Raw genomic sequence first — 15,700 nt, 5'->3', positions numbered from 1 at the left:
ATATTTATTTATAGTTTTTTTACCAATGTAAGTGCATATATTCTTAATCTACATTATATTTGTAGCATTATGCCGGGTCCACACCAAACCAACAAAACAAAAACTCCAACAAATCAGCAACACAACAAAAACTGCAAGTTTTCCGAAAACAGGAACTAATTGTCAACTGCTGTCCACATTATGAAAAACAAAAATCAGTCAACTTTGTGATCCCGATAGAAAATGTGGCGAGCTCGAAATTTGGAATTACAAAGGAAACAATGAATTATTTATTATGGCAGCTGGTTTTTCTATTCCTAAAACCAAAAAAGAAAAAACGTTTTTGGGTTAGGCCGAGCTTGAAGAACCGACAAAAAAACTATGTTGAGGAACTATTGGAAGATTTAAGAAAAGACGATAGAGGTATTAGTGGAGAAATGCGATGCAGCTTCAAAAACTTTTTAAGAATGACCAGTACTGATCTTGAAAATCTAATAGAAATCATTGGACCCTCGATACAGAAGAAAAAATACAAATTTTCGAAATGCCATTAGTGTAACAGAACGTTTAGTGATTACTTTAAGATTTTTGGCAACTGGGGGAGTATTACCAGAGTCTGATGTATCTTTTCAAAGTATCCAAACAGGCAATATCAGTAATAATTCCAGAAACCTGCGATGCTCCTCATAAGTGCCCTAAAATACATATGTCAAGGTAAAATTTAACATTATTAATAGGTAGCTGTTAAAAAATAAACTGATTTTTTTAAAATAACTTTTATTTGGAATGTATCTGAAAATTACATGTATGGACTGAGCTGATTCATTTGTTGTTATCCGCGTAGCTGGCCAGGATTCATCAATCTGGGTGGTATGTTGATTCGATGAGCAAGACGGACTAGTCAGTATCTCGTAGGTTTGAACGCTGGGTGGGTTTGAATAAGGTTGTATGCCGCCTGGATTTGAGTAGGTTCCAACGCTAAGGGTACTTGCGCAAGACCGAATGCTATCTGGACTCATATAATTGTGGTTGTTTGTATCTGTAGAACTAGTGTGAACTGCAATTTGGAGATCGAAAATGAAGGAACGGTGTCAATTGCTCTTGAGTTTTCTGTGTTTTTGGTTGGTCATATTCTCCTATTTCTGCTTTGTAGAGAAGATCATTGATCAAATGCTGCACAGTAGCTTGCGCATAAGGAGTACGAAGTTTTTCGCACTTTTCTAGCAACTAGCTCACCAAATATATCAAAATCATCGGGTTGTACAGATGTTCCTTGCTGATTTTTTTTATATACTTCTTGTAGCATTCCATTAAACTTCTGCATTTTGCTTCTTCACTAGTGGTTAGAACTCTTTTCTTTGGTGTGTGGTAGATTTTGCTTTTAAGCTTTTGGTGTTTTTATCAGTAATTTCCTTTTGAGCCTGCAAATCTTCGTAGCTTTCTTGTAATTCTCCCATATTACTTGTACTCTGGCTGACGCTAGCGGTATCATCGTCATTTGTTTCGGATTCTTTATGCCTCTTCATCACTGTCTGAATCATCACTTTCCTGTAAAGTAAAGAATGTATGTTATTAAAAACTGCATAAAAATATATTAAAAAAATGTATATTAAAAAAAAAATATATAATAAGAACTTTCAATTAAATTTAATTTGTATTTATTTCAGACTCCTAAAAGTGAAGAGGAATGGGAAAAAAGTTAGCGATGATTTCAACAAGATTTGGCACTTTCCACATTGCATAGGCGCAATGGACGGAAAGCACATTGTAATCAAGGCACCTACATTCAGTGGCAGTGAATTTTTAAACTATAAAGGAACATTCAGTGTAGTTCTTTTTGCTGTTGTTGACGCAAAATTATAATTTTCTGTATGCAAACGTTGGTTGTCAAGGACGAATCTCTGACGGAGGTGTTTTTAAAAATACGCCATTTTACAAACTATTGGTTGAAGGAAAACTAAATTTGCCACAAAAACGTGTTCTTCTTGGGAAGGGACAAAGAAAGTCCTTATGTTTTAGTCGCAGATGATGCTTTCCCCCATTAAACCATGCATTATGAAACCATATAGCGGCCATCAAGATAAGGGGTCATAGAACGTGTCTTCAATTACCGAATTTCACGTGCTCGAAGAATAGTTGAAAATGTGTTTGGCATTTTAGCGTCTGTGTTTCGAGTGTTTCGCAAACCAATGCTGTTTACAACCAGAAAAGGTAGAAAAAGTGACTTTGCATGCATTTGTTTGCATAATTATCTAAGGTGTGTCTTGTCGAAAAATAAATATAATCCACCAAACAGCTTTGATGTAGAACATATTGATAGTGGTACACTAGAAGGATGGCGCATGGAGAAAAGATCAACAAACTTTACAGTCGTTTTTTTTTTTAATCTACAACAGACTGCAAGAAAATCATCTGTAGAAGCTATGGAAATAAGAAAAGAATTTGCTGAATATTTTATGTCTGAGCAAGGTCAAGTTCCATGGCAGTTAAAATTTTGTTAATCTATTGAGCAAAAGTACTGATTTTTTTAGGGGGAAAATGATTTTTTAATTGATTTAATGATTTATTATTCTAATTATTAATAACTAATAACAAGTTCCATGGCAGTTAAAATTTTGTTAATCTATTGAGCAAAAGTACTGATTTTTAAGGATAAAATGATAGAATGTATAATGAATAAATATAAGTAAATAAATAATGCATAAATATATGTAAATTTTATATCTAATAAATAAAAAATAAATAAATAAATATCTACCTGTGTATTCGATAATCCGCCTATATTCCCACTTGGTCTTGGCTTGTTTTTATCTTTTAAGAAAACTTAATAGTGAATAACCAAACCACTTCGAAACGAAAGTTTTACCAGCTCCGGATTTTTTCAATAACTGATAATTTCTTTCTGTATTTCTCTTTGGTACTGGGTATTGATGTTTTTTATCTTTCTGTCTACTTCCTCTGAAGAAACATTACACAATATTCCTATTTCCTTTAAGGCGTCTGCCTTTTTATAACGATTTTTATAATCAGGGTGTCGGGCATCCCATAACAATTTACTTTCTCTATAAAGTTCGATTAATTACATGTATTTCAACATCCATTTATTGCTTTTCCCGATGAAGTCATTTTGCACACAGCACGAGACAAACTGAACCACAAATTTTAAGTTTTGTTTTCTTCCTGTGGAAAGCGTACACACTAGACCAACAAAGTTGCCAGAAACACAAACAAAACAGCAACAGTTTGATCTTTACCGCCAGGCGACGGGAAAACAAAAAGTTGTTGAAAAACACGAACAAAACAAAATTGTTGCCGAAATGTTTCGCTTTTGTTTCAAAAAATGTTGGGAAACATTGAGTTGCTGTTTTGTTTTTCTTTTGTTGGTTTTGGTGTGGACCCGGCATTATAAGTGTTAAAACTAACTGACATAATCCTCAAAAATAAAATGCATGAGTTGTAATGTAAAAAATGTTTTTTTCAAATTTTGGATTTTTACAATCTTTGGATTAAAGGAAATAAGGGACAGTTTTTTGTAAATTTTACTTTTACATGTTATTCCTTGTAATTTATGGAAAATAATTATATGTAATAATTGGTATATTATGTTGCAAATGTATTTAACAATTTTTCTAGAAAAGCCCTTGCGAATATACCAATTAATCTAGGGTTTAGCGAATGAGATATAAATGCCCACTGGTTCTATGGTTAGTAATAGTACATTTATTTATAGAGATTGACAAAAAATTGTGCATGAATAACCCATTGCATCACATTAGCGGCTACTTAAAATGAGCATTGTTTCTAAAACTAAACCATATTGGAGAATTCTTCTATAGAAATAAATCCACAGGATATCTCCAAACTATCTAACAAACTGTACAGAGTCAAAAACTTCATAATTATCTGAACAGCTGCTATTTTTATCACTTATTAATTTTGTTACTTTAGAACGATTTGGTATAATAGAAAATTTGGTTTATAAATTTATGAATCATTTAAACAAATTTTTTTGTTACTAACTGTATTTTCAAAATGGCAACTTGTTAAACATATTAAACGTGAATATCTTAAAAACGACATATGATAAAACCTGTACAGTTTTTATGTTTTATTTAGACAATTTAATAATAAATCCAACTATTTTGTAAGTTTAAGAAAGTTACAAGGTTACCATCTACAGGTGTTTGTTACAGGTCCCAGTCAAGGGTGTAGACAATCAGTACGACCCGATCAACTTTGACGACTTGTATGCTGAAGAGTATGGTGGCTACGGTCAGGGTAGCGGCGGTGGTGGTGGCGGTCGTGGCATGATGGGTGGTCGAGACATGGGTGGCCCTCCTATAGGCGGCCGAGACATGGGTGGACGAGACATGGGTGGAAGAGACATGGGTCGTGGTGGCAGACCTGCTCCTTTTGGTGGTCCCAACGCTAGAGGTGTTGGCATGGGGTGAGTACAGTCATTTGCCCAGTAATAGAACTTTGTTGGTACTTGTGGGAGGCACATGATCATGTTGGCAGACCTGTACTCTTTAGTAGTTCCAGTTACTTACCAATTATTAATAATTATATTTAATAGTTTAAGGGATTGTTAATGTTATAAACTTTTTTTCATAAAGTATAAATCAGAGTAACCTGTCAGAATAACCAAACCTTTTTCTTGGAAGACATGATTAGTTTTGGCTTCTGCAACATTGATGGACCATAAAAAATACTAAACAGACAACTATAAATCTTTTTTCATGCGTTAGTATTTTGTTTCACAGGGCTCCAAATCGAAAGAAATATTAAATCATACCCTATATAAAAGATTCACTTTACAATTACATCTATTAGGAAGTATAATACCTTCTCTATTATCACTAACCTAATAGATAGAGTTTTGGTTGTCCATGGACTTATCAACATCAGACATAGTCAAACTTGTAAAAAATCTGTAATGGATTCCGGCAAGTTCCTGCAATACATCACTTATATTCTTCCCTGTTGGGTCCATGGTATAATAGAGGTTGCACGTGCCTAGAGATGTCTGAGGATACTATTATTGAACACTATAAACAGGGTGTCCCAGAACTCTCTACCAACCTTTTCAGTTGTTATTCCTGGGCTAAAGACAAATCAACATATAATATCCAAACTTTTAAAATCTCAGTAGTTTCCCAAAAATCTGCCATATTGTATTTTCACATATATTTTTAATTTTAGAACGGCTTGTGTAATACGTTGAAATATGGTATATAGCTTTTCAATCTAAATTTCTAATTAATAATAGTTTTGTACAAGTACTTTTTTTAATGGCGGCATTTTAAAATCTTAAAACAATAATATCTTATAAGATATACTTTGAACATTCACTGTTACATTATATTTTATTGAGACAATTTAATTATAAATCCAATAATATTGAGTTTAAGAAAATTTGCTGAGATATAAGTGAGATAATTCGAATTTGAAAAGCTGAGTCATAAACAAAATCAACTGACATGTTACAGGACTGCTTGTGAGCCACAATAACCATCTGTTTTAATTTTAGCTCCTATAATCAGTTGATAATTATAATGTTATATCTCTAGTTTTATGTTTGCTTCCAAAAACACTATGTCTGTGGAGGAGGCTGTGTGAGGTAAAGTTGATGGTGTTCTAAAATTGTCCACGTAGTCAGCTGTGTTCAACACTGTGGTGGACATTTGTTACCGGATAGAACAATAATGGGTTTTCTCCCTCAGTGATTGAAGTGCAGATCTTTTCTTTTCTTTTGAGATTGTGTGCTTCAGGTAATATGTCTCAGAATGGTACACTGATGGATTGTATAGTATAGGTTTAATAGGGTTGTCTGGGGGTTATGTTGAAAGGTCTCAATTAGATGCCGGGAGCACCTCCTTGAACATAACAAGGGGTCATCACGTATATGGAGAAACAGAGGAATGGATGACAGTTTATTTTTTACCCCAAAGTTATTATAGAGTTCTTTCTTTGACAAGAAAATCCTATATACCAAGTTTCTAGGACTTTTCTCTCAAGGGTTATCACACAGACATCCCTTTTATCTTATGAGTCCAAAATCAAAAGGGATTTTTCTTTGACCAAGAGGGTTCCCTCATTATACATTGTATATTTTATGTCTTGATGAAGTTACAGATTGTAACAATTGATCTGTGTTATGTATAGCATGTGTTTGAAGTTCTTTATTATAGTCATTTGTCTTTATTCATTGTAACCTTTTCTAATTTGCAGAACATTGATCTAAAATTAACATGTATAAGAACAAAGTAACTAGTGTGGGCATGGCGCTCAACTCAGCCGTACTGTTGTCCTCCTCCACACTTTTAACTTTGACGACCTGCCTAGACAAACCTATAATTAATTAATTCCATGTTGTGTGTGTATGCTTACCTTACTTTTTTTTTTTTTTGAGTGTGGGTTTGACTGTCAAAATGAATTCAAGAAATTGATCTTCTCGTTGAGACGACACAAATGCATTTATAAACCCAAGTTGCTGTCAGGTATTGACTGGCACTCCGACAATTGGATAGCATAACTAAGATTATTGCAGTATGCACTGTCTGCCGGTATCTTAAAACTTTCAGAATGACGATCTACTAGTTTTTGTATCAGAATACAATTGGTACAAACGTAAAAGAATATCTTGGTTGATGGATAAGACAATTAGTGGTTTCTTAAACATAGTTATTTGTGACACGACTGTATGTTGCAGTGGTCCTCCTCCTCGTGGTGGTGGTGGTTTTGGCAGTGGAGGCGGTGGCGGAGGCGGTGGTTTTGGAGGTGGAGGTAAGTTAACAGATATTATGAAAAGTTTAGTTGAAATTATTTTAATTTTGTACAAAGACAATAGATAATGCCTGATGCTTTTCCCCTGCTTGTGTAGGCTGTATTCAGTTTTAAATAGATTTGACAGTGAGAAATGTTTTTAAAATAATTAAAAGTTATAACTATTGTTTAGACTAATATTGTTCTATCTTTGAATTCACAATATATAATTTTGTTGGTGAGCAAGTAAACTTCACACATGTCCAGTTGTTGCATTTTGGTGTTTTAATTTTGGTTTTTAAGTTGTTGCCAAATTATGGTAAGGCAGATACTATTGGCTGGTGTGTTGTGCTGACTCTAGGCTCTAGGAACGGGTTTGGGATGATGCAAGAGAACGGCCAGACCGAGGCTCAAGTAACCATTCCGATAGACGTAAGTAGTCGACCACATTGAGCGAGCTGGTGGGAAGAAAGGGCGAGTCAGTGGACAACGCATCAGTCAATGGTCGTTCTGCTGAGTCTATCGGTTGTTGTTGTTGTTGCTTTACCCCTTTCTTCCCCCCTCATTCACAAACTCTAGTATTATCTGATGCATGCATTTTTATTAAATGAGCATGATTCCAGTAGTTGTGCGAGTTTGGATAGAAATAGCTGTAAGGTAAAATGATCGTGCTAATGTGATGGATATTCTGAAGTGGTCAATTCTGTTGAAATGTTGGTTCATAATAAGAGTATAAAATATTTGAATTTGTGTCCATCTGTATGTCTTTTGTTAAATGTTTTTTGAGAATGCCAAAATTTATCAAAACATTTGTGTGAATTGTTTTCTTGAGGGTAGTGATTTTTAAACATTCTTATACCTAATGATATCAATAACTGAATATTCTTATTTGTGGATATTATGATATATTTGTTATATGATATTTAGTCAATCATATTAAGTAAGTATTTTGAGAAATATTTTTAAAGAATAATCTTCATTAGAAGTTTAATTAAAGTCTAATGACGCCTTTGCAAAAATAACAGACACTTTAGCGAATATATTTGTAGAGTGTTTAACCAACTGAATGGATGTAACTTTTCATATGAGAGTGATGCATATTTAAAGCTGAGGTCAGTTTTTGGTGTTTTTTATGAGAGGCAGTATTATTCATGTTTGGTTCATATAAGATATGGTCCAAAAGTTATTAAGATTAAGATTAAGTTATTAAGATATTATTCAACAATACTTCGAGCCATCCTGTACAAGTAATGAGGTTATTTAGAAATAGATTCAGTTAATCCCCATTAAATAATAGATGTGCATTTTCATTAAAATAAACATTTCACAAACATATAATATGCTGTAGATAGATAGATAGATAGATAGATATCTTTATTGATCTTTAAACATTTACATGCAATGGATCTCGTCACAATATGATGCAATTACAACTTGCAAGTTAAAACAGATCAAGAATTACATTCAAATAAATATACATTACATAAAACAATGGTAATCAATCGTGCAGTAAATTCATAGTTAAATCACGGGCATAATACCGTTGAATCAAAGCGATAGCTAAAAGCAATAGTTAATAAGTTAAAAAATGGCTTTTAATAATATTAAGTTAAAAAGTTAAGTAGACTAATAGCAATGTAAAAAACAATCAAAACGTGCAACCCAGTGCAAGAAATTAATTTAACTTAACATGTGAACGTAACATGGAAAAATGATACTTTTAAAATTGTAACATAGGCAAAGGGATAATCAAAATAAGCTAGAGTTTAGGTAAAAATTAAAATACACATGTAACTTATATCTACTCAAACATTAACATGCTAATGTCAGAACTGTAAAATTCATCAAGTTTGTAAAAAGGTTTTTCAATAAGCCAGTCATGCATGACTTTCTTAAATCGTTTTACACTGACAGTCTGAGCACTTAAATGTAATTTATTAAAAAGCGATATACCAACAAACTCATAGGAAAACAAGATCTTACTCAATCTTGTGTATGGTCTATTAATTAAATCTCTATTTCTAGTAATATAATTATGTACATGCTTGTTAAGCGTGAAGCTGCTAAAATTTTTCTTAACATGCAACAAAGCAAAAAGCATGTAAAGATTTACCACTGTTAATATTTTTAATTTTACAAATATAGGTCTGCAGTGAGCTCTGGGATCACTCCCATCCAAAATTCTCATGGCCCTCTTCTGCGTGATCAAAACACTGTTTATGCCACTGGAGTTGCCCCAAAAAAGCAAACCATAAGCTATCGTGCTATGAAAAGATGCAAAATAAACCATTCTTAAGCTATCATTTGGTATGCATAGTTTAAGGTGTCTTAGAAGGTAAATCACTCTATGCAACTTTTTACACACATAGTCAACATGAGGATTCCAGGATAGCTTTGGATCAAGTATAATTCCCAAAAGCTTCACCGTTTGGCTACTGTCATTATTTCCATGGTTACTAAAAGAAAAATAAATTTTTTTTGTTTTCTCTACATTCATCAGAAACATGTTGGCTCTGTACCAGTTATTCGCCTGTATAAGTAAACTATCCGTCTCTGTCTGCAAGGAAGCGATTGATAAGCGTGATGTGGCAAAAGTTGCATCATCAGCAAACATTACAGATTTCGAGCTTACACAAGAAACCAAGTCGTTTACCATAACTATGAATAGAAAAGGACCCAGCACCGACCCCTGTGGTACCCCGTACTTAACCTCAGAATATTCAGAAAACTTTCCATTTGAACAAACTGTTTGGTACCTTTCACTGAGGTATGACTTGAAAAGAGCTTGTTGACGGTCAATCACACCATACAATTCTAGTTTTTTCAGGAGTATGTCCCGATCGACACAGTCAAAGGCCTTTGATAGGTCACACAAGACGGCACCAGTGGATAATCCCACTTCAAGGTTAGAATGGATGAAGGATATAAGCTCATCGACTGCATCGATCGTGATCTTCCCCGGCCTGAAACCAAACTGACTAGTGCTAAAAATATTGTTTTGTTCAAAGAAAGTACTCACCTGACTTTTTATAACTACTTCAAAAATTTTGGAGAAGACAGGGACCAGGGAGATCGGTCTATAACTGTCACATTCATTGTTGTTACCCTTCTTAAATATTGGAACAACCTTTGACACTTTAAGTTTGGCTGGAAAATTGCTTTCCACGAGACAATTATTTATACACATGGATAAGGGAACGGCAATTTCATGTATGACACTTTATAAGTACAGCGGACATATTGTAGATGTCGCAACTTTTGGTTGACTTGAGCCTGGCCACTACACTCACAATATCACTAGGGCTGACTGTATTCCATCGGAAACTCTCGGTTGGTACAGGAATTTGAGTCTGGATGAGGTCAATAGCAGAAGTGTTTGTCGGCTGGATACTCCTCCTCACCTCTTCGACACCGGCAGTGAAGAACTTATTGAGGTTATCTGCATCAGGAGCTGCGTGTGTAGCAGATGAGGCACCGGACTCCATTTTAATGACCTGCCACGCTGCTTTGCATTTATTGCTAGCAGTTGCAATAAAGTTCTCGTTGAATTTCTTCTTAGCTTGGCACAGGGCAATTTTGTAGTGTTTCTTGGCAATTTTATAGGAGTTTATATCACTCTCCAGGCCAGTTGTTTGGGAACGACGAAACAAGCTCATCACTATGTTTTTAAGATTGTCCAGTTCAGGTGTATACCACTTAGCTCTTTTAGCCGGTTTTTTTGAAGGCTTAATTTTCTTTTCTGGCAAATGAATGTCCAACCAGTAGACAAAAGTTTGATGGAACCTATTATATGAGGTTTCAGAGTCCACATCAGATAGCATGCTTACCCAATCGAGTGTATCCAGGCAGCGTTTGAAATCTGTAAGAGCACCTTGTGGTAATGGGCGGTGTTTAATAGGCAAAACCTTTTGATTTTGTACATCATTGGTACACAGATTTGAATGTGAAAGAAGTTCGATACTCATGAACTTATGATCAGAAATAGGCCAATCCAAAACCTCAGTCAGGTAAGATGAGGGAGTCAAATTGGTAGCAATGTTATCAATACATGCTAGGCCTCTAGTAGGTTCATAGTTCGTGCAATACAAACCAGCAGAGCGAAGAATGTTATGCAGCACAGTAGTTTCCTTCGAATTTCCACAGAGCTCGATGTTAAAATCTGCACAAATTACAAGGTCACAATTTAATTTTGTCAGATATTCCAGCAGAGCCTCCAATTGATCAAAGAAAATTTTACTGTTACTTCCACTTGGTCTGTATATAGCTAACACGATTGTTTTAGGGTAAAATAGTCTAATAGCACAGGCTTCAAAGTTCATTTCTATACAGAACCTCTCAACATCAATCACACAGTATTTTATTGCATCACAGACAAACACAGCAGCACCACCATGAATCGAGTGACGCCTGCAATAAATCGAAGCTAATTTAAATCCCTTGAAATTATACAGAGTACAGTTGTCATGATTTAGCCAGTGTTCTGCAAACAAGATGTAGTAAACAAGATGTGTATTCTCCTGTGAATTTTATTCTCCTTTTAGGATACCATTATAAGAGATATTCTTCCGGATTCTTAGAATAGTTCAGTTAATCTGTGCTTTTTAAAAGAAAAAAATATGAAGCTAATTTCATTCCATCAAATACTACTGTGTAAGAAAGTATCTCTTTCCCACCCGTAACCCTCTTGCTTCCCCCTCCACCCACCCTTAATTTAGGACAGCATGCTTTTAGTTCACCTTCCATATCTTTGTAGATATTAATTTTACAAGTATGTTTTTTTAATATTTATTTTTGTCCTTACATTTTTATAATTAATGTCTTATTACTTGTTTTGCTAATCTTGATTATTTGATAATCATCAAAATGTTAACAATTATTTTGTGAATTTAAGTTAATAATCAGACAAAATTCTTTAAATAAAAGTTGTAGCACATGTTATAAGATTTCTGTACATGAAATATTTCTGTAAGTCAATGCAGTGTTGGTTTAAACAACGGCTTGAGATTAATTAAGAATGAGGTGTGTACACTTCTTCCCAGTACGCATCGGCTGCGAAGTAGTATATTATCATCAAATTTACTTTTTACATTTTAATGTGTGATTACATGTCACAAATGAATTGCTTTAGAATATAACTATAACGTTTTAATTCAATTATAAATTGTACTATGAAAAATGTTTTTTTTTTTTTCAAATACCGGTCCACTAACCTCTATAATTGTTTTAGCTAACAGTAATAAATGAACTATCTAATGTTATTGCAATTTTATTGTGTGTGTGTATATATATATATATATATATATATATATATATATATATATATTCATTACATATATTAGTAGAAAATATATTTTATTTGTTACCGCTTCAATTTAAACTTAAAGTGTCATCTTGTGTATGGATACATTTGTATTGAGATACGTATGATAATTTGTATCAATAGTTTAATGATTAGTTTTTGCATAATACTATTAAGCTTGAACTACATTTCATTTTCTTGCACAGTTAAATTAAATTCATCCCGTACAGTAATACTTACATTAAATCTCAGAATTAAGAAAAATCCATAAAAGCAAATTTAGTTTTATTAATTACCATTCAAATTTTATATTACCAATAATTTTTACAGATACATAAAAGCAATAGTTATTTTACATCCCATATTATGCATGTTCATTATACAGTATAGAACATGACTGCATTTCATCTGGTTGGTCAAAAGTGTTTAATTAGCATTTTAATTAATTTAAAGCAAGTTTCTATAATCAACAGAAATCAATTATTCGTGTCATGTGTTAGGAAAGGTTTTCAATAAAAGCAAATTAAAACATCTTACCTCAGCTAAAATCCAGTACAGAGCAAGGAGGGAGCAGTGTAGGGCAGGGAACAGTCTCATGTAGCTCTCGTGAACAACAAACTTACATTAGCATTGCGATTTCATGAGGAAAGAGGGATAGCTTTGCAAGGCATAACCTCTGTCAGGCAGTAGTACAGTTCAACAGTCAGATTGAGTCAAATACATTGTATGGCCAGCTGGAGCTGCAGCATTGTTCTCTTACTCAGCTGATGAGACCATTTACAAGTTGATCAGGCTTGTACACCAGTGTGAATAATATTTATCTCTCCTTTCTGCCAATCCTTTGCCCGAAAATAAAGATGTTACAGATCCAGTAAATATATTCCAACAAAAACCAACTTCATCAAAAAATGTATTCTGCTTTTAAAATGTACTTTTGTATACATTTTTTAAGTGTTATAGTGATAGTTTGCGTATTTTTCCTGATAAAGAAAATACACAATATGACTGAAATGTTACTGCAGTCCAAAACAGTCAGACACAACCGATTAAATTCACTTCCGCTCTAATTTATTTACGGTTTAATGGTTGAGTTTATGTTGATGCAATGACCAAGAAAACAGATATGTGGGTTTTGGAATCGCAACTTAGATTTAAAAGCGTTTATTTGCGGTCTGTGATGTTTTTGGTGCTATACGTAATATTTATTTTTACTCCAATTAAGAAAAAATTGTGCTTTTGTAAGCTTAAAAAGTCTACTCAAAAGCTTAAATGCATCAACTTCCATTGCTTATACTCTGCTTCTGATATAGGGAAAGACTGTGCCATCCCTTTTACCTTTTCTTTAACTACATTGAAATTGTTAAAGGAGACAACCAGTTTCGGTAACCTTATTTGCAAAACATTTGTAACTTTGTTCATCAAGGTTGGTTTTAAAACACTGTTTCAATATTATTTGTAATGCATTAGGTGGTTTATTTGTCACTGGTGCAATCTAAAACAAAAATAAAATGGTAGCTTTGTCTTAGCAATCTGCATAATACAACTGATTAAGCACTGTACAATTAATCAATTTTTCTAAAATTCAAATGTAAACAAATTTAATGTTTCTGCCACTTTGGTAAACTTTAGCTGAAAGTGTCAACAGCTGTTTATGGTCAGTTAACATTGGATTACTTGTCCTAAATATTATAGTTATTTTCTTAAATTATTAAATACTCTAAACAAATTTTCCAATGTTTCTCATCGTTTAAACATTCCCTGGACTTCCACTGATAATTAAAGACCAAAATAAGCCAAATCGGTTCAGCCGTTCTCGAGTTTTAGCGAGACTGAGGAATAGTGAGGATTAGTAGTTGGTTTTCCATTTTAAGCAGAATTTTGGGATACCAATCACGCCCAAAGATAAGGTCAGACATTTTTTGGACTATATTTTATACTGTATATGAAAGAATGACTTTTGGGGAACATCTTTTTATTTTAAAAATTAATTTCTTTACAAAATTGTAGTTCTTCTAAAGGCCGCTACACACGTTCAATTCGGCTTGTCAGTTCGGATTGTCAATTCTAACTGACGCAGCAATCACATACACACGTTCAGTTTGGCTTGTCAGTTCGATCTGGTTAATTAACTCCAAAATTTTGTTGTGCTTGTGTTTCGGAAATTGCAAGTTAAATAATGTTTTCGGACAATGAGTTATTACTAATATATGGTGCAGTGGCTTGTGTAATTGTGAAAAGAAGAAAGCGTCAACTCAAGCGAAATCAGTGGACTAAAGACTGGCTTTTAAAACGAACCCAGTACTCCCATGTTAACCTTTTAAAAGAACTTCGGTTTCACCCCAAAGATTGGCATAATTATTTGCGGATGAACGAAGAAACATTCTTTTCCCCTAAACAACTCTATGAACTGAAGAAGGAAATCCTTACTCCAAGAACTCATTGCACTGACAACACAGTGTAATGTAAATTTAAAAAAAAATACTTTTTCAAAGTCTGCTGTCACTTGGAAAAGGGCTATAAATTTCACTGACTACGGACACAGCAGCAAACACGCGGGACATTTGCTAAACAGACACCTGTCACTGGTGCGCATGCGCAGACAGTTGATTTGAGGAACTGAACTGAAGCTCCCATACACACGATCAGTTCGGCTTGCCTTCAAGCCGATGTGTCAAGCCGAAATGATGAATTTCCATCATGCCATCAGTTCAAATTTCTGGCTTGAGCTCACGTCGTTTGAACAAACTTTTGCATACACACAGTCAAATCGGCTTGTCAATTCGATGTGAACAAGCCGAACTGACAAGCCGATTTGAACGTGTGTAGGCCGCTTAAATTAGGCTTGATTATAACAATATAATTTCCAAGTCATATACAAATAAAAATAGTGTCATTTTTTGGAGGTGTCTTTTTTATTGAGATAAAGTGTACAAATTTCACATTTTTATCTTTAGATGATTTTATTTGGGTCTGGTTGTTACAAAATTGTGTAATTTCTCTACTGTAATATGGTGGAATCCTTTTATAGTTGGTATATTTTTAATTTTAAAGAAAATTTTAGTCACAGCCCATTTAAGATACAATTTCTAAAGAAAGAAACAATATATACAATTTTTTCTGTGAAGAATGCTAGGACTTTGAAGTAGCATTTCAGTAATCTTATAATCAGGCCCAAAGAAAGATGTTTGAATTTAAGGATATTAATTTTTTAGAGTGAAACATGATAGGTGAGTGACAAGTTTTATATAATATAATGCGTGTATTTTAAGTAAGAACCATTTAGATATTCCACCGATGTGGTCGATGGTCCGTATTAACCCATTGCGGATCACTGACGAGCTGGGCCCGTCACGCAGCGGCCGGGCCTAACGGCACGATGACGAGCTCAGGTCGCAAAAGCGGTCTGCTTTTAAATTTCCCTCCAAATAGTTCTTTTAGTGTTTGATAGATTGGGTGATCGTCTTCACTTGTCAACTAAGAGTATTTAACAACGGTCTAAGTTTAGAGTTTTCAAAAGTGTTATAAATATCCTACAGATCGCAGTTGTATGTCGAAGTAGAAAAATCATTCATATGAGTTTACTCTCTGCTTTTTAGTGCTTCTGATTGGCTGTTTTCCTTAGTTGTTATTATAATACTTTTGAGGTTAGTGACACAA

General features: G+C 33.9%; 1 protein-coding gene across 4 annotated transcripts in view; it reads left to right on the top strand.

Moving 5' to 3' along the window:
• The window catches only part of LOC124354706 (heterogeneous nuclear ribonucleoprotein K-like), a 94,938-nt gene that overhangs the window by 60,295 nt on the left and 18,943 nt on the right, over positions 1-15,700 (top strand). For 3 of the 4 annotated variants that reach the window (XM_046805361.1, XM_046805359.1, XM_046805360.1), the window contains 3 exons: positions 4,173-4,426; positions 6,692-6,765; positions 7,106-7,176. In XM_046805361.1, the coding sequence (XP_046661317.1) occupies positions 4,173-4,426; positions 6,692-6,765; positions 7,106-7,176 (399 nt within the window). The remainder of the gene's footprint in view (positions 1-4,172; positions 4,427-6,691; positions 6,766-7,105; positions 7,177-15,700) is intronic. The other variant, XR_006921706.1, reaches the window with a different exon arrangement.

Source organism: Homalodisca vitripennis, chromosome 2 (assembly GCF_021130785.1).
Source record: "Homalodisca vitripennis isolate AUS2020 chromosome 2, UT_GWSS_2.1, whole genome shotgun sequence".
NCBI lineage: Eukaryota > Metazoa > Arthropoda > Insecta > Hemiptera > Cicadellidae > Homalodisca > Homalodisca vitripennis.
This window is presented reverse-complemented; position numbering and strand designations above follow the sequence as displayed.